The sequence below is a fragment of the Muntiacus reevesi genome, chromosome 5 (genome assembly GCF_963930625.1).
Source record: "Muntiacus reevesi chromosome 5, mMunRee1.1, whole genome shotgun sequence".
Classification (NCBI taxonomy): domain Eukaryota; kingdom Metazoa; phylum Chordata; class Mammalia; order Artiodactyla; family Cervidae; genus Muntiacus; species Muntiacus reevesi.
The window spans coordinates 120,692,233-120,718,592 of NC_089253.1; the positions used below are offsets into that span (position 1 = coordinate 120,692,233).

General features: G+C 38.1%; 1 protein-coding gene across 3 annotated transcripts; it reads left to right on the forward strand.

Moving 5' to 3' along the window:
- On the forward strand, positions 1-25,529 carry LOC136169483 (complement factor H-related protein 5-like). Of its 3 annotated transcripts, XM_065937252.1 has the most exons (10): positions 1-62; positions 4,517-4,707; positions 5,579-5,755; positions 11,901-12,077; positions 13,323-13,505; positions 13,626-13,805; positions 17,275-17,451; positions 20,178-20,360; positions 23,098-23,280; positions 25,333-25,529. In XM_065937252.1, exons 1-10 carry the CDS (start codon positions 1-3, stop codon positions 25,527-25,529), a joined length of 1,710 nt encoding a protein of 569 aa, XP_065793324.1. The 3 variants fall into 3 exon arrangements, with proteins under 3 accessions (XP_065793324.1, XP_065793325.1, XP_065793326.1); XM_065937253.1 differs by lacking the exons at positions 11,901-12,077; positions 13,323-13,505; positions 13,626-13,805; positions 17,275-17,451; positions 20,178-20,360 and having other exon boundaries at positions 1-58; positions 4,513-4,707; XM_065937254.1 differs by lacking the exons at positions 4,517-4,707; positions 11,901-12,077; positions 13,323-13,505; ... (1 more) ...; positions 17,275-17,451; positions 20,178-20,360 and having other exon boundaries at positions 1-58.
- The last annotated feature ends 831 nt before the right edge of the window (positions 25,530-26,360 follow it).

A 26,360-nucleotide genomic window follows, 5' to 3' on the forward strand; every position in this document is an offset into this window, starting at 1 on the left:
ATGTTGCTTTTAATTCATGTCCTTCTAATCTTATGGATTTCTACTGTGGGGGGACAAGGTAAGTTGAAAGCCTGAAAACAGCTCTGAATATTGAGTTCTTCTCTCAAATGTGTGTGTTGGTTGTGTGTACATATATTTTTAAATGAATACAGGGGTGAAAATATTGGGAATGAAGGACCACCATTTTTGTTTTTAATGGAAATATTTTCTAATATGCAATTAGGGGAAAATAGAATGAAACAATTTTTCTATGATCTTTAAGTTATGAAGTATAAGTAGCCACCAAATACAAAATACAAATATAGAAATCTTATGTTGAAAAATCTGTATATGATGAAGGTAAAAACGTGAAGCGCCAGTGTAATTCTGCATGAATGCTGCAATGCCACGGACCAGGAAAAGTATACCAATGAAATCTGGACACCTGCAATGTGTTTGAATTTTCATGGATTTTTTTAAATTTAAGGTTTGAATATTATAAATTCAGGAATTTCCTACTTCATTCTAATTATCACTTGACAAAGAAAAATCTTTTATTTTTTACTAGAATATAATTTGATGTACAATAGTATGTTAGTTTCAGGTGTACTACAAAGTAATTTGGCGTTTGCATGCATACATTATGAAATGTATGATAATTCTCATAACAATTTATCCCATACAAAGATATTACAATAGTATCAATTCTATTCTTTATGCTGTGGCTTATTTATTTTGGAAGTTTGTTCCTCTTAATGTTCTTCACCTATTTAACCTGCCCACTCTCCACCTTCCTCATCTCTGGCAACCACCCATCTGTTCTCTCTATGATGAGTCTGTTTTTGTTTTGTCTTGTTTCTTTGTTTTGCTTTCTAGATTTTGAAATCCTCACATGTAAGTGGGGTCATACAGTTTTGTCTTTCTCTGTCTGACTTATTTCAGTTAGCAGAATGCTCTCCAGTCCATCCACATTGTCACAAATGGCAAGATTTCCTCTTTTTTACAGATGAGTAATACCCCATGGTATATACAAACACCACATCTTCTTTACCCATTCATTTATCTGTGGACACTTAGGTTGCTTTCAAGTCTTGGCTATTATAAATAGTATTGCTATGAAGTTTAAGGTGCATTTATCTTTTTGAATTAGTGTCATCTCTTTTAATGAAACTATAGAGCATATCCTTATTTTCATATGTAGTAAAACTAGTGAGATACCAATAAATTATTTGCTTCTTCTGAGCTTTTCAGCAAGGTTTAAAATGAAAAAAAAATATTGTACACCACTTCTCCTTTAATACAAAACACTATGTCTCATAGTATTTTTAAAAATGTCACATCTTGTTTTGTGTTGAAATAAAATCCATCACATCTCAGTAATTGCAAATGGAATATCCTACAAGATCTAGGGTAACTGATTAAACTGTATGTGGAAATGGGATTTTAGTCATGAGCTTTACAATTTGATTTTCAGAAAGTATTTATTTTGCTCTTTTGATGCTAATTTTTGCACATAGTTGTTCTCTTTGGGAAAATCTCTTCAGTCCTAACATAAGAAAAAATAAGAACTATAAAATTCCCTCCTTTCATGATCCACCATGATAAAAGTTGCAAAACATTATTTCTACAGACTTGGAAATTACCCTAGTTTGTTTATACATTTTTCACAGAATTATAATCAGAGAACTATAGTTAGCTAATGGGAAAAAAGTATTTTTCTCCAATAACAAATATTGCTTAGTCGTTTAAAAATGCCAACTTCTCTGGTTAGCCTAAAGTAAGGATTAGACCTTTACAACATCCTCATTTAAAAACTGTATGTATGGGTGTATTTGATTCTTTTTAACCTATGTGACTGGTATATATTGTTTTGAATACTATCGAGAATGGACATTAAGAGGGGATTTCTAAATTGGGGGGGGGGGGAAGCAGAGGAAGATGAGTATAAAATATAGTCATATGTAGAATTTTGACAACTTGAAATCTGAGGGGCTTCCCAGGTGGCTCTGTCATAAAGAGCCTGTCTGCCAAGTAGAAGATGCAGTTCAGTCCCTGCATTGAGAAGATCTCCTGGAGAAGGAAATGGCAACCCACTCCAGTATTCCTGCCTGGGAAATCCCATGGCCAGAAGAGCCTGGCAGGCTATAGTCCATGGGGTTGCAAAGAGTTGGACATGACTTAGTGACTGCACAACGACAACATTGTGTAAAAAAATGTGAAAAGATGTTCAAGCTTCAATCTAGTCTCCCGTAGAACTTTTAGAGACGCTCTATCAAAAGTTGTATAGATACTAAGTCAGGAGTCCCCAGTCTCCAGGATCTAATGCTTGATGGTCTCAGGTAGAGCTGGTGCAATAATAATAGGAATAAAGTGCATAATAAGTGTAATGCACTTGAATCATTCCCAGATCATCACCCATCACCCCCAGCCATGGAAAAATTGTCTTCCACAAAAGCAGTTCCTGGTGCCAAAAAGGTTGGGGACTGCTGTACAGTTAAGTGATTCAGGAGTTTGTGTGGGGCTGGAGAAGACTCTTGAGAGTCTCTTGGACTGTAAAGAGATCAAATCAGTCCATCTTAAAGGAAATCAACCCCGAATATTCATTGGAAGGACTGATGCTGAAGCTGAAGCTCCAAAATTTGGCCACCTGATGTGAAGAGATCACTCCTTGGAAAAGACCCTAAGGCGGGAAAGATTGAAGGCTGGAGAAGAAGGAGGCGACAGAGGATGAGATGGTTAGATAGCATCACCAACTCAATGGATGTGAGTGTGAGCAAACTCTGGGAGATAGTGAAGGACAGGGAATCCATGGGATCGCAGAGTCAGACATGACTTAGCAACTGAACAGCAGCACCAGCTGTTCATTTGCCTATTGAAAGACTGGCCGGAGTGCAAAGGAACCACTCTAAAGTAACACTTGCATAATTCAACATTCTTCACGCTTTCAGTAGTAAAATATTTACCAAACACTACACTGTGCAGCAGCAAGTTCGAAAGAAAATGAAGACTCCGTGTCTCGCTACAACGCCCAGGGTCCTCAGGTACTTACATGAGGAAAGCAAAGCATACAAATAAGTAAATAGATTGCAAGATTGTGTGTGTGTATGTGTATCTCGTAGGAAAAGAACTCACAAGGTGTTAAAAGAATGCCGAGCCTTGAGAAATCATTTTCTCCTTTCGGAGTGGGTGACTGGGTAAAGGAGATCTATGAAGAACAGTTACTGAGTTAGTGCCAATGCTGATCCACAAGAGTATTTGCTAAACGTTGAAGAATGAGCTTTGAAGGGTGGGTAAAACAGGAGGTGTTTGGAGGATGGAAGCAAGGCTATTCTGCATAGCAAAGAATATGTAGGTAAAAATGCATGGAAATTGAATACTGTAGTTTGACAGGCAGACAAGGAATACCTATAAAAGAATTATGGGAGATAAGTGAAGGCTTCCCTGCTGGCTCAGATGGTAAAGAATCTGACTGTAATGCAGGAGATCTGGGTTCCATCCCTGGGTTGGGAAGATCCACTGGAGAAGGAAATGGCAACTCAGTCCAGTATTCTTGCCTGGAGATTCCAATGGAGAGAGGAACCTGGCGGGCTACAGTCCTATGGGCTCGCAAAGAGTTGGGCACGCTGAGTGACTAACACTTTCACTTTCACTATCAGTGTGTGAGGGTTTTTTCCCTCAGAAACCATCTAATGTGAAATTTTAGACTCTTAGATAAGCAACTTCAGGTTTCACAGGTGAAATACTATGGGAATTACTAGCTGCAAATATTGTGCAACATTGAAAATCACCTCTAGATAAGTGGAAAGGGGAAATTTCCCTGGTTAACTAATTTGTGAGCTGAGTTTCTGTAAGTTGCTTTTTTCTTTTTCCAAATAAAAAGAAGGAAAAAAAGAACACAAACCACTTCATCTTCAATGTATCAGGACAATACAGACAAGACAGAGACTTCAGGTGGAGTTACCTAGGACTAGGATTCAGAGCAGAGAAAGGAGGTGAGTGGAGATGCCAGCACGTCCTGTACACCAGTGAGGACTTAGTGCTGTCCCACTCTGCTTGGCTCTTCACCTGTGGGAAATTTTCTTCTTGAAGATATTGCCAAGGACATTATATTTCACATGACTCTAACATCTACATTTTACCTTCATTGACAATGTGCTGTGTGCTAAATCACTCTTTGCGACCCCATGGACTGTATGTAGCCCGCCAGGTTCCTCTGTCCATGGGATTCTCCAGACAAGAATACCGGAGTGGGTTGCCATTTCCTCCTCCAGGGGCTCTTCCTGACCCAGGGATAGAACCTGAGTCTTTTATGTTTCCGGCATTGATAGACGGGTTCTTTACCACTAGCACCTGTACTCATCATTAGAGATCTTTCTTTGTTCTTAACTAATTAGGACACTGGAAGGCATTAAGCGAAAGGAATTTAAGCTAGATGAAAGAAAAAAAGTATTGATAAGATGACTAAAATACAATTTAATGATTCATAAATGTAGATTCATATTTAATTCCTCAGTTTTGTTTTATTTTTCACAGTGAGACATTGTGATTTTCCAAAAATAAACCATGGAATTCTATACAATGAAAAGAAATACAAGGCATCTTTCCCAGTTTCTCCTGGGAAAACTTTCTATTATTCCTGTGAATACAATTTTATGTCTCCTTCAAAATTATTTTGGACTCCCATAACATGCACAGAGGGAGGATGGTCACCAACACCAAAATGTCTCAGTGAGTAAATGCCTGATGTGGATGAATTGTCCGGGGAGTGGAGAAGGATGTGGCAGGTGGGGTCACAAGTTCTTGACAGATAGTCACAGGGATCAGGACTAGAGGGGCCAGCAAAGATGAGAGATGTGGTCATTCATGTTTTGAGAAGCCTTTTTTGAAAACCAAATGAAGAATAAATACATGAACTTTCTTTCATGCTATAAGTTTTTAAACTGATCATTAATATATTTCACTCCTAATATTTATGTCCTAATATTCATTTATCAGCCTGGTCATAATTTTTTCCTTAAAAAAAGTCTTTGTACACATCCATTCTCTTTTGAAATGTATCATTCTCTTGAATATTGAAAGGGTCACATAAGATTTACCATCTACACTTTTACATTCTCCAGAGATTACTTTTTTTGTGCCTAAAATTATGTCTATATTAATCCTTCAATAAATGTGAAGAGCATACTCAGGAGGCAACAAGTGTACTAAAACAGAAAAACAATGTCAGGGGGCGCAGAATAAATGAGCCAACAAAGGTAACAATAATGGTCTTTCTATAAAAAATTATTTATGAGAATTAAGAGAGAAACATACATTACAATACTATTTATACCTAGAAAAGTTTATAAAAATAAAATATTTTATTATAAAAACCATAGAACAATGGAGTGAAATGTTAACTTCCTTTTGTGTATGAAACATGTATGAAAAGTATATATTTCGTCAATACAGCAGCAAAACCTAACTTCTTTTAAATTTTATTTTCATACTTAATTTTAGCTTTCAAAGCTTTCCATTAAAAAATCTTGTAAAATGCAAGTGTATTTTGCTATTGTTTTACCACTTCCATCTGGTACATTAAACAACTTTTGGTCCTTAGGAGTGTGTTTCTTTCCTTTTGTGGAGAACGGTCATTCTGCATCTTCGGGACAAACACACCTAGAAGGCGACACTGTTCGAATTACCTGCAATAAGGGCTACAGCCTCCCGGATAACCAAGGCAGCATTACCTGTGCTGAAGCGGGCTGGTCCTCCCCTCCTGAATGTGTCTCCACCAGTAAGTGGAATGCCATCTTCTCCAATCCTGGAACATGTTGTGATTTTTTTTTTAAAGAAATAAATCTATTGTCACGTCTTAAATAGAGATTTCACCACTTGTTTTTATTTTATACATTTGTTTTTTAGTTACAGCTGTCTCTGAATAGATGTACAAGTAACATAGTTTGCCTGCCTACACAAATCAAATGTATTTAATAAAAACAAATATTAAACAAGAATATAAGCTCTTGAAGATAGTACCTTTATTATGTTAAAGTAACACCCACTTTTTGTGTACAGTGCATTAAAATTATGTTAGCTGAGAATAAATATCTAGAAAACTAAAATATTAAGGAGAAAAAAGTCCAATACCAGTTAAAATGTCTTATAACTAAGACAACTGTTAATAATTAACCTTTTGTGTTAATATTAAATTCACATGCTTGATTCAATAAACAATTTCTATGTTTTAAAAATTTTGTACTTGTGAGAGTTATGTCTGTTTGTCCCTGATTTAAAATCTGGAAAACAATTCCTTGGAAACTCTATAACATGGCAGCATCTTCCAGATCTCTGGAATCATAATAATAATTTATAATCATCTTTCTATTATGTAAAATCTACAATAATTTATAATCATCTTTCCAGTGTAGTATTCAGCCAGAGATTCAAGGAGACATAAAAACTTCTTTAACTGTTTCTCATCATAGCGCCAATTCTTTGTTACTCAGCCAGATAAATTCTAGCCACCAGGTCCTCCAAAACCCTTATCTTCCTCTTCTCGTCTCAGAAAAACCATAGGACTCTGCCTGCCTTCTCCCCGCTGGGAGCTGGGAGGCTCACAAAGATCCACTTTGGACTTTGGACTTTGTTATCTCCCTTCTCTTGGTCATCATGAACCCACACTGCCTAGTTTCCAGCTTCCTGGAAATACGTTTTGTCCAGTTTTCTAGCTTTTTAACCAGTGGGACGAAACGCTGATACCAGCTACTTCATCTTACCAGGAAGTGGAGTCTTCCGGGATGCTTTTTAAAAAAGCAATTATGCTTTCAAAATCCTTCCACATCTTCAATATTTAAATTTAACCTTTTAGGAGACAGACTCTTTCTAAAACAGTTTGAATGACAACAGTGTTTCAGTAAACAGTGAGGCCATGGTTTCTTACAATTACAGAGGGCTTAAACACGACCAGTATTTGCCAAAAAAATAAAATAAAAGAACAAATCTATTGACATATCTGAAATGTCCAGTGATCAAACAGAGTTCATGTTGTATAAGCTTCACTTATGGTACAAATGTTTTTGTAGCCCATTTAATGGGGTGATGGCAACCAAAGTCCAAGAATTGAATTTCAAAGCCTGACAGCTCCGTTTGAGTACTGTAAACTGATGAAGTCCACACCAGTGTAGACACCTAAGCAAAGGGCTCAGTTTATTGCAAATCATTTATAATTCTTTATAGGAAATTATTAAATAACTGAATTGGATTTCTCTTGGGCATACCAAAATTCTCCGGCCAGAGTTCTTTCCTCACTTTTTCTAGAGCAACACATTTAATTTTAATGTGCCTTATTCTATGTAAAATATTTTATATAGTTTCCCAAAATATTTTCTTTGAGGATTTAATAGACTAAAAATGTGGATTGCAAGAATAATTCTAGGCTGTGGTTTTCCTGAAAGATGGCTTATGTTCTTTCTTTTTGTAGTCATATTCATTGATTTATTATGAAAAAATTAAATAAATTTTTATATTTTCCTTTTTTTTCAGAAAAGTGTTTAAAAACAGATATTGTAGTTGCCAATGGGTTTTTGTCTGAGTCAGAATATGCTTATTCTGTAAATAAAGAAACACAATATAAGTGTAAACCAGGATATACAACAGCAGATGGAAAAACGTCAGGGACTGTTCAGTGTTTGCAAGGTGGATGGTCAAGTCAACCCACTTGTATTAGTAAGTAATTTTACGCTTTACTATGCATCTTTCTGAACCCGCAACATGGAAGTTTACTTCAACCTTTTTTTTTTGTTGCTTCTTCAGAGATTAGATGGCATCATTGATTTAACTTCTTTAGTTATGTTTTTCCATGTCTTCAAAGGAGATAATCTTTCTCCTAAGTCTATTTTTTTTCCCTAGAAGAAATGTCATTATTTTGAAAATGGGTAAAAAAAAAAAAAAGAAAAACCTAATTAGATTTCCAAAGCTTTGTGCCTGCATGCTCAGTCATGTCCGACTGTCTACAACCCTATGGGCTGTAGCCCTCCAGGCTCCTCTGTCCCTAGGATTTTCCAGGCAAAAATATTACAGTGGGTTGCCAATCCTACGCCATTACAGGCTTTCAGGCACAGCTGAATTTGTTTGAGACTGAGATCTTTGTGCATTTATCCTTCTCCATCTTCAAATTCTCAGTCTCCTGTAGTTGATTTCTTGTTCCTTTTAATACAAGTCGTGAGTCTGAGGAATAAGCTGCATCCCCAGTGTACTGGTCCAAGGACACTAATACTGAGCTCTTTTGAATCCATGATCTGATGCTCAGAGAAGGAACAGGTCTAGAAATTTTTGTAATCTGTGAATATTTGAGAGGTATGGGTAGGTTTCAGGTTCTGGTTTCTGGGAAACTTACACTAACAATGGATTTCTGACTTTTACAGTTTTTCTTAGGGATAAAAAATGATAAATCGGTACTCTATAATCAAGTTAACAGGCATAAGAGAAAACCTTAAATTTGGTAGAATTTGAAGTTCTATGGGGCTTCCTTGGTGGCTCAGACGGTAAAGAATCTGCCTGCAAGTCAGGAGACCTGAGTTTGATCCCTGGGTCAGGAAGAATCCCTGGAGAAGGAAATGTCAACCCACTCCAGTATTCTTGCCTGGAGAATCCCATGGACAGAGGAACCTGGCGGGGTACAGGAGTGGGTTGCCATGCCCTCTTCCAGGGGATCTTCCTGACCCAGGAATCGAACCTGCGTTTCTTAGTCTCCAATATCAGCAGACAGGTTCTTTGCTGCTAGCACCTCCTGGGAAGCCCATATATATATATTTACTATATAATATGTAATAGTATACAATAACATAATTTAATTATATATAATAATTATATAATATACAATAATGTATAATATATTATAACCATTATATATTAGTTATATATTTATACAATATAAATGTATTTATATTGAAATATATAGATATAATATAAAATATATAATATATATTTTAAACAAAAACTTATCCAGGAATAGATACATAAGGAAAATGCAACTAAAACCAATTTTTATTAAATTATTATTACTGGCATTTTCTATAAGGTCATTTATTTATCAGAACATAATGATCATTAAAGATCAGTGTTGGCTTGTTGTGTGCTTGGAAGTAGAAATAAAATTTTGATTTTTAATTTGCCCCAGAGTCCTGTGACAGGCCGGCATTGGTGAATGCCAGAGTCAAGAGTGATGTCACGTGGTTTCAGCTCAACGACAGGCTGGACTATGAATGCCACGCCGGGTATGAAAACCAAGACGGACGCAGCACAGGCTCCATAGTGTGTGGTGAAGACGGCTGGTCCCATTTGCCCATATGCCGTGGTAAGTACTTGCTTCTCTAGAAAATAATTTAAAAAAAATGGATAGGTTTCTTTTTAGTAGGCTTTCTAGAAAGAGTTTCCCTGATAGCCCAGTTGGTAAAGAATCCGCCTGCAATGCAGGAGAGCCCCGTTCAATTCCTGGGTCGGGAAGATCCGCTGGAGAAGGGATAGGCCACCCACTCCAGGATTCTTGGCCTTCTCTGTTGGCTCAGCTGGGAAAGAATCTGCCTGCAGTGCAGGAGACCTGGGTTCAATCTCTGGGTTGGGATGTCTGCTGGAGAGGGGAAGGCTACCCATTCCAGTATCCTGGCCCGGAGAATTCCATGGACTGTGTATAGTCCACAGGGTCGCCAAGAGTCGGACTCGGACTGCGCGACTTTCACTTTTCTAGAAAGATGTTTCCTAAGTAGCAACTATCAGAATTCAAAGCGTTTCCATGTAGCTTAAAGAAGACAAAGTTGAATACCAGTTATTGAATAACAGATCACTGACAAGCACATCACCCGCTCAAAATAAGGGTGCTTGTATGCCACCCACAAACGGATCATCTTAGAGTTTTGGAGGTCCAAATCCTGAAATCAAGGTGTCAAATCAAAGTTCCTTCTGGAAAAAGTCCCTCTCCACTTCTCCAAGTCATTTGCATTTTGGGGCTCATGGCCACTTCCTCAAATCGCTTCAGCCTCTGCCTCTGTTGTCATATTTTCTACTTTGATTCTGACTCTCCTCTCTCTTATAAAGACCCTTGTAATTGCACTGGACCCACCACCACACAGTTAATTTGGAACAACCTGTCCATCTCAAGGTCTTTAACTTAATTACATCTGCAGAGTACATTTTCTATGTAAGTAACACATCTGCAGATATCATGGATTAGAAGATAGACATATTTGGTGGCTATTGTACTGTCTACAACACCATACAAGAACTATACATGAATAAACTAGGTGGAAAATCCTATATCATCCAAGATCAATTATTTTCAAAAGAACTTTTTTTAACAACTGGATAAGAGAAATAACGTTAACAACTGGTAAAGAACTGTCGAGCAAATATTGGAATAAAATACAGAGATACAAGGCTTCAAATCTTATAGAAGCTGAGTGAGCCAAATTCCAGGGGGATATGCATGGATATGCTGTTATTAAACCATTAAATGGCCAATAACAATACATGAAACTGAGTAGAGTAAATAATATTTCTGAGATTATTTAATTAGAAAATATTCCACTGTACTCTTTTGATGTGTGCCTGATCTATTGAGAGTGCTTATTTTGTCTTGATTGTCATTTATGTTTTCACATGTGAATTTCAATGTAGAATCTTATAGTGAAGTGAAGTTGCTTAGTCATGTCCAACTCTTTGTGACCCCGTGGACTATAGCCCACCAGGCTCCTCCGTCCATGGGATTCTTCAGGCAAGAATACTGGAGTGGGTTGCCATTTCCTTCTCCAGGGGATCTTCCCGACCCAGGGATCGAACCCAGGTCTCCCGCATTGCGGGCAGATGCTTTAACCTCTGAGCTACCAATGAACCATTTATAACAGAAGGTTAAAAGAGAAAGACACATACATATATTTATTTATATATCCATTTCTAATTGAGTCAGAAGGTATTCACAATGTTTTAGTTTTTATATACATAGTATGTTGACCTGAAATAAATGGACATCAGTTATTTTTCCATCAATGAGTTTATTTGGGATCAGCAGAGAATTTCACCTTGGGGTCTGCAACCATGAAGAGTCACATACAAGTCCCTGCATGGCAAGAGAAGGAGAATTTTTTTTGATAGAGAAGAAAAGGAAGCAAGAGGGCTGTGTAGACTGTGGCTTTTCATTGGCTGAGTCCTTGCAGGAAAGAAGAGCCTTTCTTCTTCCTGATGGGCTCTGCTATCTTCATGGAGCATGAGAAACTTTTGGTCTCCTGGCTTTATTGAATTGAGGTTTCTGTTAATATTTAACAAGTGATATAATATTTTACGTTATACAGGATGTAATGGAAAGATTCAGAAAACCTAGAGGCAACTTAGCCATGTGTTTTTGAAAAAGTTTTGATATTTAGTTCCTTATTTATAAAATTATGAATTGCATTTTAATGTTCCCTCCTGCTTAACATGTATTAGATATGTTTTATTCAGGCACTCTAGCTATCTATTTTTTAAACATAATTATCATCTTTTATATGAAAGTGTAGTGAAATATGTTGTATTTTAATTTTTATTTCTCAAAAGATTGGATTTTCATGTATTTTGTGAACACTATTCCTATTCTATAAATAAATCATAAAAGTTAAGTTTTTATTGTTAACTAAACAAAGTAAATATTAATAATTTATAAGTAACTTCTCAAAACTTGTCTATAACAATCCTGAAGAGACTCTTATACAAACTTTTACCTGGGTGTTCAACTGACTAGTTTTTCTAAAGGGTTTTACACATACTTGTTGAATATAAATCTTTTAAAAGGCAAGAATATATACTGCTCTGTATGTGAAGCCCCCTGAATCTTATTTTTACATAGAAAATGTTAACTTCGTTTTTGCAATGATTATTTCACATATATTCATTTACTTTATTTCTACTTTTAGAAATAGAATGTCATCTTCCATTTTTAGAAGCAAACGTAGATGCTAATCCAAAGCAAGAAAAATACAAAGTTGGAGATGTGCTGAAATTTTCCTGCAGACAAAGACTTAAAAGAGTTGGGCCGGATTCGGTTCAATGCTACCAATTCGGATGGTCACCTAATTTTCCAACATGCAAAGGTCAATGTTTATTTCAGGATTGATGAAATAAGAATTAGATTTTTATATTAAATACGTGTATTTTATTGGCTCTTGTATTTATAATCTGACAAACAGCAAAAAATGCAGGAGTAGGAGGGGTGATAGACCATAGTAATTGAGTTGCACAGCTTATTTAAATTATTTTTGTCAAGGGGTAATTCTACCTCGTGTTTTGAAATATATGAAGGGGTTTTAAAGACAAAAATACTGTAGATGAGGTTAAGAAGTGCTAGTGTTTTTTCTCCTTAGTCTTGTTAAAAATATAATTTAAAAAATATTGCATGGTCCTTGTTACATTTTTATTAAGAGAATAATCAAATCATTGTAAAAATGGTTTACTAGATATAAAACAATGACAATTTGTGACTTGCTTCAGATGACATTATTTTCATCAAGTTTTTGATCAAATTATTTTAAGTGTTTATGCTGCTGTTTAGTCACTAAATTGTGTCTGACTCTTTGCGACCCCTTGGACTGTAGCCCGCCAGGCTCCTATGTTCATGGGATTCCCCAGGCAGGAATACTGGAGTGACTTGTCATTTCCTTCTCCAGGAGAATCTTCCTGACCCAGAGATCAAACCCACGTCTACTTGGCAGGCAAATTTTTTACCACTGAGCCACCTGGAAGCCCAGGTGTTTATAAATATTATGTCATAAATTATATGTGTATATCATACCACATGCCTGATATTTATTTATGTAATAACCTGCTTCTATAATAAATAACTTGCAATATATTGGGATTTGAGGACAACCAGGATATTTGGATATAAAAAGAATATAAGATTATATTAAAAATTACTGCTAGTTTGAAGAAGTGTAATAAGATATTTTATAAATGTAAGTAAATGTCCTTATTTCTTTTATAGGGATTCTGAAGAATTTAGAAGTAAAATCTCACTGTCTATCATTTATTTCAAATTACTTCACAAACAATTAATCACAGCAAACTGTGCAAAATGTAATATTTCTTTATCTAGGTGATCAGTATATGTTTTCATTATGCATTTTTCTTCTTTAATTTGTTCAGAATTATTCTTACTAAAAAGTCAAAATTTGAGAAAGAGAATAGTCAGTACCCTATATACAGTGTAAAAACAAACCTGAAAAAAATAAGAATATAGTATAAATGTAATTTAGTTCTGGATCAAACAAAATCGAACTGCATAATTTGCAGTATTTAAGACTATTTAAACATTATTTACACGGTTTATTTTGTGTTAGGGCAAGTGAGATCATGTGGTCAACCTCCTCAACTGCCCAATGGAAAAATGAAACACAAAAAACAAGAAAAATACGAACACAATGAAATGGTGGAATATGATTGCAACCCTAATTTTGTAATGAAGGGGCCTAAGAAAATACAATGTATGGATGGAGAATGGACAACCTTGCCCACGTGTGTTGGTAAATAGATACTCATTTTTAAACAGGACAGTTACTTTTACTTTGTCTGTATGTATAAATACATATGTAAAAAGATAAAATATTTTAAAGATAAGCATATTTTTCATGACATTTTCTTAGAACCGGGGAAAGCATGTAGATTTATACCTCAGCTTGAGAATGGCTATAGCCAGCCCTCTGTCCCTCCCTATCGACATGGAGTTTCAGTGGTGTTCAGCTGCAGAAGTGCATATACAATGATTGGAAATGCTACAATTGCATGTATTGATGGAATATGGACCGAGCTTCCTAAGTGTGTTGGTGAGTATGTGTTTCTCCATTTTACATTTGATTGTATATAACTTTTTAAAATCAATAAATATGTTTATACCAGCACATTCTGGTGCCCACCAGATATTAAATTATTAGGACATAAGACACTTATTGCTTGCTCTTAATAACTCTTTATGGTTAAGGATTTCCTTTGATGTATGAATATTGTGTGGAATTACTGAGACACTTAGTATCTGTGTATCAAGAACATATGCAACCTCTGCTTTAGATGAATCCCAGACTGTTTTTTCCAGCTATCTTCTGCTCCATCATCCCACCTTCACCACATGATGAAGCTATGAGACAGATTGTTTTTTAAGCTTCTGGAAAGCCATGCTTTCCTTTTTTTTTTTTTTTTTTTAAAGAAAACAACAGAGTACCTTGAAAAGTATAGCAGTACAGCTGGTATACAGGGGTTGGCACTGAGCGGACAGGTAAGAATGGTTCCTGAGTGGTGGAAGGCAAGGAGTTGGGAGATGGTGGAGCCGAAGAGGATTTGCTGAATAAAGGACAGTGGGTCTGTACAGTGGGACACTGTGTCTTACATAAACCAGGGTAGAACTCTACAGTGTGACTCCGCAAGGCAATATAACAATAGATATATGGGTACGTAAGTCCCTTACACACGAACCTTCCAGTTGCAAACTTTCAAAGCCATGTTTTCTGAAAACTCTGTGCCTCTCTTCCTTCTTTACTCTTCTCCTGAAATGTCTTTCTCCATTTTAATCACATGTAAAAGTATTCACCTTCAAGACTCAACTCAAAATGCTCTCACCTGTGAAACCTTTCCTGATTCATTTTCATCTACCCACAGGCTCATCCTGAAACTGCGGTAGAGTGATAGAGCTTCCTCACTGTGCTATCTGCCTGTACATTTATTATATAGCGTTTATTCCATGTCTTGTATCTAAGGCATTTGGGCTCAGAATAGCCGAGCCCATGAGCATGGACCCAGTGCCTAATTCAGAGCCTTGGTAACCACTTCAGTCTGCGTAGATTTAAAACATTTTAAGATTATGTGTCAGTAACTCTTTTGCAATAGCTTTTGATTGGCATTGCAAAGGCTCCTCCTCTAGGCCGTGGTCCAGAAGGTGCCAGCCTTCTTTCTTATATCACACCCCTGCACCCTCCTTTCTGTTAGTCTAGGCTTTCTCAGAGACATAGGGAGTCTGTAAAGCTTTACTTGACCTTTTAGCTGAATACATCAATCTGTGCATTCAGGTCTTATGTTAAGCTTCTACATATGTTTTATAGGTTTCTCACTAATACCATTTTCTGCATTAGTTTCTTCCCCAGTCTCTTTGAGGTTTTATTGGTAAAGAGTACCATTTATTACCTTATATATTTGAAGCATTATACTTTTATATGCAAGATAACAACAGAATTTTTAATGTCAATTTTGTTTTTAGCAACCTTGCTGAATTCCCTTATTACTTCCCAGAATAAATTTGGATTTTTTTATTTCTATAAATGGGCTTCCAAGGTGGTGCTAGTGGTAAAGAATTTGCATGCCAGTGACTTAAGAGATGCCAGTTCAATCCCTGGGTCAGGATGATCCCTTGGAGAAGGAAATGGCAAGCCACTCCAGTATTCTTCCTAGGAAATCCCATGGACAGAGGAGCCTGGAGAGCTACAGTCCATAGCGTTAGGGTTGCAAAGGGTCGGACACAGCTGAGCATCTGAGCATTTCTATAAATAATTACTATCTGATCTTTTTTTATTTCATTGCATTAGCCTGGGAAATATCTCTGTGTGGTCTCAAAATAAGAACCAAATTATAATTATGTAGCCTGAGTTATAGTACATTCTGGGGTGTTTGGCGTCTCCTCTTAGGGAAAGAAAGACCAGGACCCAGGCCTGATCTCTGCTCTTCCTGTTTTCCTAATTTCCTTAACTCTATCCCAGATTTTCAGATTAGCTTGCTGACATGTTTCCTCCAGAGAAGTCATAAGTTTTATTCCAAGTTTTTCTTTTGATCTGTCTACTTTATTCTCTTGTATCCCAGCAGTCTGTGAACTTTCAGCCACAATGCAAGTTTTTTCCTGACAAACTCAGTTGCTCAGTAGTGTCTGACACGTTGTGACCCCATGGACTGTAGCCCACCAGGCTCCTCTGTCCATGGGATTTTCCAGGCAAGGATACTAGAGTGGGTTGCCATTTCCTCCTCCAGGGGATCTTCCCCACCCAGGGATCTAACCCAAGTCTCCTGCATTGCAGATGGATTCTTTACCATCTAAGCCACTAGGGAAGCCCAACCAAGTCAGATCCTGGCTACTTTGCTCCATTTCCAGCAATCTCAGTATAGCGAAGTCTTTAATTTTGAACTTTAAAGACTGGCAGACTCTCTGTTGCTGCTCTTCCAAATTCTAAAGTAGATCACCCAGGGCTACTCCTTCCCCATCTCCTTGGCCCCCTTACTCCTGGGGATGAAAACTCCCGGGGTTAGCTGCTGAACCCCTTTGAGTCTGGCAGACCCCTGGTCACTGGCCCTCCGTGATGACCCACTGAGAGGAACCGTCTCCCACCCCCAGGAAGGTGTAAACTGTATGCGTTCATGGTCGCCAATCATGTGGAAGTGGGACACAGACCTCCAATCAGCAGCATCACTTGGGGTACATTTAAAGTAGGAATTAGTGGAGAAAAAGGACCTAGCAGAGAAGAAGCAGAACCTTCCGTCTCTCATTATTCTGTCCTTTGACACACGAAGGGGAAGGTCCCATAGCAATCTATGTATTTGTGGACAAAAGCAGGGGAAGTGTAATACTACAAACCACCTCCACAAGCAAGAGACCTTTTGGAAGTGCGTGTTTTGAGGGTCCACAGGGGAGGCCTGACGTGCTGCAGTCCATGGGGTTGAAAAGAGTCAGACACGACTTGGTGACTGAACAGCAACCAAGTGTTATATCAGAGAAGTTCTCCCCAGCACACGCGCTGACTTTCTGACTCTGGGTCTTTGCTAAGCTTCTGAAATGTGGGAATAATTGAACCTCAAGGAACATCCAGATTTATCTCTCTTTATTAATACGATACTGCTATAGACTTATTCATGCATCACTTCTTTTTATTACTTGAATGCCTTGAAAATATTTCTTCAACATGATATGGTGGGTACCTTTTCTTGCCTTTAAGCATGAGGCTGAATGTAGCTACATAAGGACTGACCTTCAGTCAAACCCCTGGACCTAAGCAACCCATCTTGCACTCTCATTTCCCAAAAGACTTTCTGATCCATTTTTTTGTCGTTCAAACACAGGTTATAGTTTTTTGCTTTCTTTTACTTTTTTTGACACCACAGCCTACCTCATGCAATGAAATGAAGAATAATTTCATAGGATGACACTTAAATGTATCAAGCATAATTTAATGATATCATAAACATTTCAGATATTTTATTGAAACGTTGCTTACTTTCTATTTAATAGTCTTATTGTGTATGGATATCTTCCTTTTTTAACAGCAACAAACCAACTTAAGAGGTGTGAAAAACCAAGGTTTTATGTAAGAGGACAGTTAAGTTCGTATATGTATGAATTTAATCACAATGCCAGAGTAAGTTACAAGTGTGCTGGGAAGAGTATGTACATACAAACAGTCTGCATCAACGGGAAGTGGGACCCTGAACCGGACTGCTTAGGTAAGATTGGTTTGAAAGATTTTGCAGATCCTTTGCTTCTTCACCAGAAAAATGCTCTTGAAAATTAACATGCTTTTAAATTAAATTATTTACTGTGATATATAATCATAAAATTGGAAGGTAAAGTTAGAAACTGCTCATAACCATGGACAGAGGAGCCTGGCAGCTGCTTAGAGAAGGTAACTGGTCGCCAATTTTTCTAAATACCAATATTATACTCATTAATGATTACGGAATAAAGAAAATTTGAAATGTAGGACAGACTAAGAGAAATTACCACTTAAAGACTCATTTCGAAAGAGATCGTATCAAATATACATGATGGAATACTAACTCCGAACGAAAGAGTCTAATGGCTGGGACTTACCTAGTGGTGCAGTGGTTAAGACTTTGCTTTCCAATGCTGGGGATATGGGTTCCAAACCCAGTCCAGGATCTAAGGTCCCACATACCTCAGGGCCAAGAAAACATAAAACAGAAACAATATTGTAACAAATTCAATAAAAACATAAAAACTTTCTGGGCATGATGGCATTAGAAATTGTGAAGGAGAAAAATATTTGAATATATAATTAAATTTAAATAATGATTTTAAGAAGATAAGTTAACTATAATTTGTCTAAAACAACTAAAATTTTTCATTTTTGTCAAATATTTTATTTTTCAACATATTTTTATTTTCTTATATTATGAAGTGAATATTGTTCTGAGAGTTTCAATAACTTGTTATATGCCTGTGGAGTGTTTACTTAAATTTACCAGCTATAGTTGACTGTTACATTCCCAGTGTTAAGACCCTATAGATCCCTTTCATAACCACAAAGAAGTAATATTTAAAAGGAATAATGAAATTGACCTCCTCATCTATCTTTCATTTTGTGAAATAATTCACTTCCAAATAACCTAATGGAATAATATTTAAAATACTAAGAAGTATATTATAATTATAAAACATACAGTAAAACCTATGAGATGTACAATAACCAAACTTCAGAGTGACATTCAGAGCCTTAAATGGATATTTTTTAGGAAAAAATAAACTTGTGTGTGTACACATTAAATAAATATATAGCTAGGGGAAAACATACCTTTCAGATATGAAGAAGAGAAAGAAATAATAAAAGTATAGGCAGAAGGAAGTGAATGAAATAGAATATTTTACTTACAGTTGATTCCTTAAGTAAAACTAATTCTTAAAAAGATTAAGCAGACCTGTCTAACCAATTTTACTCTAATCAAGAAGAATGGTGGGAAGTCTGAAAAAAGTATTCTGCAACCAAAAAGTAGATGAAAATACAAGTTTAGGGAAATAGGAGAATACCATTTTTTAAAGTAAGGACATTTAGGGACTTCCCTGGTGATCCAGGGGTTAGGACTCTGGACTTTCACTGCTGAGGGCGAAGGTTCAAACCCCTGGTTGGGGAACTAAGATCCTGTAAGCTATGTGGTGCAGTAAAATAAATTTTTTTTTTTTTTTTTTTTTTTTTGCAGAGAAGCACCAATTAGACAGCAGCCTCTGCCCTGGGGCTGGGGATGCGCTGAAGGAGGGCACCCCACGAGTCTTGGTCAGGAGGTGGGCCTGTGACTCTGACCCACAGTGCTCTGGCGTTAAGGTGTTTCCCTAAGAACAAGTCCAGTGACCAAAAAAAAGTCAGTTCCTGGTCAGACAGAGGCATGCTAACCACATCCGTCAGCAGGCACTGTTCTGTTTAGAAGAACATGCAGATTATGAAAATCCTTTATTGCTATCAAAGTTTAGGCTGCTGAACCTCCCTCCCATCTCCCTCCCCACCCCACCCCTCTAGGTTGTTACAGAGCCTGGGTTTGAGTTCCCTGAGTCATATCGCAAATTCCCACTGGCTATCTATTTTACAGGTGGTATTGTACGTCTCCATGTTACTAACTCCACACATCCCAAGAGGGAGGTTCAAGAGAGAGGGGACATATGTATACCTGTGACTGATTCATATTGATGTTGGCAGAAACCAACAAAATTCTTTAAAATTATCCTTCAATTTAAAAATAAATTAAAAAAAAAGAATAGGTGGTCAAGGGAAGCCTTGGCTGGTTCTGTCATTACTGTTGCTATTTAAATTTTTTTTTTGTTCTAACTTGTTTGAATTACATGCACATAATTTTTTTGAATCATGTGGGTTAGCTAGAAAAATAATTAAAAGGGTTAATTTGAAAAATTATATATATAAGAGTACTGACAGCATAATGAATAGGAGATAGAAAGAGGCACCTGAGAAATTTTAAATCAATTATTATAATACAGACATGCTTTTTAAACAAAAAACTATGTTAACATAAAATACAGGTATTACTATAGCACAGGATATGTTGTTGTTTAGGTGCTAAGTCGTGTCTGACTCTTTGCGACCCCATGGACTGTAGCCCATCAGGCTCCTCTGTCCATGGGATTCTCCAGGCAAGAGTGCTGGAGTGGGATGCCATACCCTCCCAGGGGATCTTCCCAACCCAGGGACTGAACCTGAATCTCATTCACTGACAGGCGGATTCTTTACCACTGAGCCACTGGAAAGCCCAACATTGTATACATTATATGTATATGCATATGTATATGTATGTGTATGTGTATATGTATGTATGCAGAGAAAAAGAGGGAGAGTTAGTCATTGGATGTCCCATTATACTGAAATGTCATCTTGTTGAGCTGTTTTTCCTTAGCTTTTATTAATCAAATAATGCAATTTTTTTTGTAGGAAAAAAGAAACAATTGTGCCCACCTCCACCTCAGATCCCTAATGCTCAGAACATGCGAACCACAGTGAATTATCAGGAAGGGGAAAAGGTCACTGTTCTCTGTAAAGAAAACTATGCATTTCTGGAAGCGAAAGAACTTGTGTGCACAAGTGGACAGTGGCAGTCACTACCACAATGTGTGGGTCAGTATTTGTTTCTAAAAAATGTTATTTAAAAAGAGGTTTCTGATCTTCGCTTTATCTAAAGAACAGGAAAAAAAACTTATGCCATATTTATTACACAATATTCTGAAGCATGAAATTGTCATCTAGTTACCCAATTCTGTCCATGTTTTAAACTGTTTCTCTAAGATGTATCTCCAACAGTGACCAGAGAAGAAACAGGTTTGAGACCTTCACTGGAAACTTAATTCTGTTAATTAGAATTACTCAATATCCAGCGTTAAGATGTAGAGCGGGCATTCTGAGAGTGGTCAAGGCTGGGGTTTGAATTTGGTAATTGCTGCTGGAGAGATGATATGAAAGTTTGGGGACGGGCTGGGAACACATGAAGAGTTTACATATCTAAACAAGAGAGAAAGAGGTGGGCAAGGAGGAACAGCCAGACAAGAAGACAGGAGATAAACTAGGGAAGGTTGCTAAGATAATTCCAGGACCCAACTGCAATGTGGGGGTGCTACCCCTCATTCTACAAGCAAGTGTCCCACAATTTGACTCAGTTCTGACACTGTCTACCCAGAGGCAGCCTCAGATCTCACAGGCTAAGGACTCAGTCTTACAAGACTGCTCCCTGCGGCCCTGGTTCAGATGCAAGTTGCACGTGCAGGTCGTCACCTGTGCTTCTGACCGACCAGCTATAGATGAAGTTTTCCATGACCCTCTCCTTGGGTTCTGTTACTTTGCTGGAGCAGCTCTCCACACTCAGAAGCAGTCTATTCACTAGATCACCATTGTATTACAAAGAGGACAACTCAGGAACAGCCAGAGGAAAGCGAGGCTCAGGACAAAGTGTGGGGGAGGGTGCAGAGCCGCCATGCCCCCTCCAGGCATGGCTCCTCCCGCATCTTCCCACAGGAAGCCCTGTGGACCCTGTTTTTCCGGGGGTTATGGAAGCTTCAGTACATTGGCACCATTGATCAAATCCGTGGCCTTGGGTGATGGATTTGACCTCCAGCTCCTCTGCCCTCCCTGCAGGTCAGGGTGGGACTGAAAGTTTCAGCCTTCTAATCACGTGGTGGTTCTCCTGGCAACCAGTGCATCGTTGAGTTATCAAAGGGCTTTCCAAAAATCGCCTCATTGGTGAAACAAAAGGCACCTTGATTGCTTTCCATCTTTAGGAGATTCCGAGGGTTTCCAGAGCCAGACCAAATGTTTGCTTCTTTTTAAAAATCACAACACCGCAGCTGGTGTCCCAGAAGCAATGCCAGTGGCATAAGCCAAAAACAAACAAACAAACAAACAAAAAAAAAACACCTTATTTTAAAATGTTATTTGATAGGACAGCAAACATTTCAAAGACTGCTTAGAACTGGGCAAGATGCCTGAGAATTGAACAGTGGATTTAACAAGGAGTCCAGCCTGGTGCTCTGTGATGACCTAGAGCCGTGGGTTGGGGGGAGGGGAGGGGGGCTCCAGAAGGAGGGGATATACGTATCATCATGGCTGATTTGTGTCGTCTGGCAGAAACCAGCGCAACATTGTAAAGCAATTTTCTTCCAATTAAAAAAAAGTTAATAATAATAACATAGGAGGAAGGGAAGTAAATGGAGATAGAGGTGAAAAAAAAAAACAACAGTGGATTTAGCTACCTGAAAGTCAGTGGTAACTTTGCTTTTACCTGATGAAGCTGTGACTTTTTCAGCGCATTTCTAAGCTGGTTACTGATTCAGCAGAGGCGACATTGGTGGCACAGCAGAAAGAGGACAATTCACGGGGCAGGGCCTTTGCTGGTGTAAAGGGTATAGAATCCAAAGTCCACATGAAGGAGGTGGTTTGAGAAAAGAGCAGGGACAACAAATGAAACAGGAGAGAGAACAAATTATTTGCGATCAGATGTCTGATTTGGTCACTCCATATCTGTAGTTTTTGTGACCGTGTAGGGAGATCAGTCAGTACCGTGGAACTTATTCCAGCCGATTTTAACATGAAGTTGAAACATGATGGGCAAAGAAAGAGGCCTCTGCTATTACTTGGAGTTAAAAAAGTAAATGCAGAGGAGTATGTCTACACGTCATTTCAGTAAAATTAAAAGTTCATGACCATAACTGATAGCTACATGATGTTTGCATAACATTAACAGTTGCCCCAGAGAATAAAAATGGGAAGGGCGTTACTTGTTTTTACCTTTACTCTGTAATTAAATGTTTTTATGGGGAAAGGTGAAGTAGACCAGAGGTTTACTCACCAGTCCATCAGGTTTTAAGTAAAAACAGTTTTTAATACTTATATAACTTATACTTTTAATACTTATATAACCTTATATATGGGCTTCTCGGTGGCTCAGCAGTAAGGAATCCGCCTGCGATGCAGGAGATATGGGCTCGGTCCCTGGGTCAGGAAGATCCCCTGGAGGGAGGCATGGCAACCCACTCCAGTATTCTTGCCTGGAGAATCCCATGCACAGAGGAGTCTGGCGGGCCCCATTGGGTCGCCAAGAGTCAGACACGACTGTAGTGACTGAGCATGCATGCCCTTATATATACTTAATACCTATTTTTCGTGTGTTTTATTTTAGGGTGAAAGAAAGCATTATAGCTCTATTCTAGTTATCAGGTTACATGATAGAAATTTTATAATGAGCTATTTGGACTCTTGGACATCATGTAAATATATATTGAAGATATGATATATGGAACTTTGCATTATTCCATTTATACTGTAATATTGATTTTTTTTTTAACACTTGCATGTCATCTTCCAGAGTTTGCACAATACTGTGGGCCCCCTCCGCCTATTGACAATGGAGACATCACCTCCTCCCCCTTGTCAGCGTACCCTCCAGGGGCGGTGGTCCGGTACCGCTGCCAATCTTTCTATGAGCTCCGGGGAAACCTGACCCTGACGTGCAGAAATGGACGGTGGTCAGAGCCACCCACGTGCGTTGGTGAGTTCTTCATATTCTCTCAGAGTCTGAAACTTGGACTAATTTTGTAAGATAATTTTTACTTAAATTTCACTTAGCCGAAAACTTGTCTAACAAGTGTAGGTATATAACAGAACATTTTTTTTTTTTTTAATCTGCTTTAAAACAGAGTGGAAAAAAGTTTCTTTAAAAATGGTAAATCAGGACTTCCCTGGTAGTACGGTGGATAAGAATGTGCCTGCGGATGCAGGGCACATGGGTTCGATCCCTGATCCGGGGAGATTCCACATGCTGAGCAACAACGAAAGCCCCTAGGCTGCAACTTCAGAGCCCCTGTTCTGCAGCAAGAGAAGCCCCCGCGATGAGAAGCCCGTGCAAGGCGGCGGGAGAGCAGCCCCCGCTACTCTCTGCAACCAGAGATGAGCCCGCACAGCAGCAGGGCAGCCAAAAATAAATACGTTAAAAACCAAACAAAAACGATAATATATATACTTTAAAGAGGCCCCAACACACGGCGCATTGTAAAACTCCATGAATATCCCATTTAACCACAGGCATACTCTTACACCACAAAGTGTTTTCATGTTACAAACATCTGAGGGTTTTTTCGGGAGACCATTTGTGAAATGTTGATCCGGGAGTTGTTCTTTATCAGTATGCAAAATTCTACTTGTAAACCTGAAGGCTTTTCCTGGAAGAACTCTTTGCAGACCGCTGCTCACGTGGATTTTTACTCCCACGTGGCTGGGAGTTCTAGCAGGGAAATAGAAAAACAGGCAAGGTGTGCAGGTAGCCTCCCAAATCTGCACTATTTCTTCTTCTTCCTCTTTTAATGTTTCTTTGGCTGCGTCAGGCCTTCGTTGGCACGAGTTCCCTAGCTGTGGCACTCTGGCTCAGTGGCTGTGGTAAGCCAGGTTATTTATTTGCTATGGGGCGTGTGGGATCTTAGTCCCCCAACCAGGGATCAAACCTGTGCGGCTGCAGTGAAAGTCTGTAGGCAACCACTCGACCATCAGGGAAGTCCCTCTGACTCTCTTAAAGAAATTGTAAAGTAGGGCAAACTCTTTGAAGAGCAGTTTGGGAATAAACCTCAGATTTTAAAAACACACATCCTGTGACCTCATTACTTTATTTCTGGAAGACTAATCTATACACACACTCTTGCAAGTGTAAAAGAATCTGTGCAAGGATACTCACAGCCACATTGCCTAGCACAGTAAGAAATGGAATCGACATTTCTATCAGTAGTCTTATGAGATATGCATTATTAACAACCTGTGTCAGTGAATGAAGAAACAGGCACAGAATGAGGCACAGAACACCTCTGTATTTGATTTAAGCTGTTTGGTGAGTATCTGGTGGTGTTAGGATTGATACATCACGTTGTTGACAAAAGTCCATGTAGTCAAAGCTATGGTTTTTCCATAGTTATGTCCAGATGTGACATCTGGATCATAAAGAAGACTGAGAGCCAAAGAATTGATGCTCTTGAAATGTGGTGATGGAAAAGACTCTTGTGAGTCCCTGAACTGCAAGGAGATCAAACTAGTCATTCCTAAAGAAAATCAGTCCTCAATATTCATTGGAAGGACTGATGCTGAAGTTGAAGCTCCAATACTTTGGCTACCTGATTCAAAAAGCTGACTCACTGGAAAAGATCCCAATGCTGGAAAAGATTGAGGGCAAGAGGAGAAGGGTGTGACAGAGGATGAGATGGTTGGATGACATCACTGACTCAATGGACATGAGTTTGAGCAAATTCCAGGAGACAGTGAAGGACAGGGAAGCCTGGCTTCCATATTCTGGCTTAAAACACTAAATTATGTGAATTTGGAAAATTTATTCTGCTTCTCTGAGCCTCCATCACCTCATGGGTAGCCTGGGGAGATAATGCCCAGCATTTAGAAATGATACATACCACATGCTAAGAACTATGTCTGGTACAACTGAATAAATATTAACTTTTAATATTCTTTTATAATTTAATTTCATTCAAGATTTTCTTAAATGCAATTTCACTGTTCTTGGATAAGGAAAGATTTATTATTAATACTTTATTATTTTTTCTTTCAGATGCATGTATCATATCTGAAGATAGAATGAACAAAAATAACATCCAGTTAAAATGGAGAACCCCCCCAATAAGATACGCTAAAACAGGGGACTTTATTGAATTTGAGTGTAAGCGTTCACATAGACAGAAAACGCCCATACAATCATTTCGAGTCCTCTGTCAGGAAGGGAAATTTGAATATCCCACTTGTGAATGAAACAAGCACAGCTCCCCTGGATGGACTCTTAGAAGTAACCTTACAGGTGGGCTATGAGTGTTTGCTATGTAGTCACCGCTACAGTTATTGTCTTTAGACTTTCAGGGATGGTTTATCACAGTTTTAATTAGAACTCTGGGTTCTCAGAGTTTCTTAAATGTGTAAGCTGAGTAGCCAAGGCTTCTTTTATTAGGAGGACCATGCGTATCCATCCTGAGTCCCTCTCTCCTGTAACACACGCAGAAACACGCCCGCCTTTAGCACTTAGTTCCACGCACCCTCTTCTCATTGTCTGAAATTTACAACTTCAAGGCTTTCTCAGTCAACCTTATTTCAGAGGAAGTGGAGTTATTTGGATAATCTCTTTCTTTGCATCATTATCATTTCATAAAAATACAAACGCTCTCACCCCTTATGTTTGTAGCAAGCATTAGCAAGTATTGGTAAGTCTCTAAGGCGACTCTAGCCATTCATCAGGCCATACATACGCCTTAAAGGACTGAATACACCGTCTTCTACAAATCAGTGGAAGACTCTGAAACTTACACAAATCTTAGTGTGGTACTTCTAATGCAGTCAAGAGGCAATATACACAAACAAAAAGATAACTACAGTTTTAAGCGAGAATTATTAGGTTACAATAGTACATGTATTTAATTGTCTGGGTAGGCAGGAATGGATAAAGAAAAAATGAGAATAAATAAAAATGCTGGCTATAATCAGTCTACGTGGTTTGAATGAATAGACTTAAGAAATTAGAATACTTTCAAATTATTTGTATTCCCTATATTTTAACATTATATACTGCTTTTATAGTCAGAAAAGAGTTAT

Coding starts and splice junctions, on each gene's coding strand:
- LOC136169483 (XM_065937252.1), top strand. CDS start 1: ATGTTGCTTTTAATTCATGTCCTTCTAATCTTATGGATTTCTACTGTG. Junction 12,078..13,322: donor TAATTTTCCAACATGCAAAG/GTCAATGTTTAT, acceptor ATTTTGTGTTAG/GGCAAGTGAGATCATGTGGT. Junction 13,506..13,625: donor AACCTTGCCCACGTGTGTTG/GTAAATAGATAC, acceptor ACATTTTCTTAG/AACCGGGGAAAGCATGTAGA.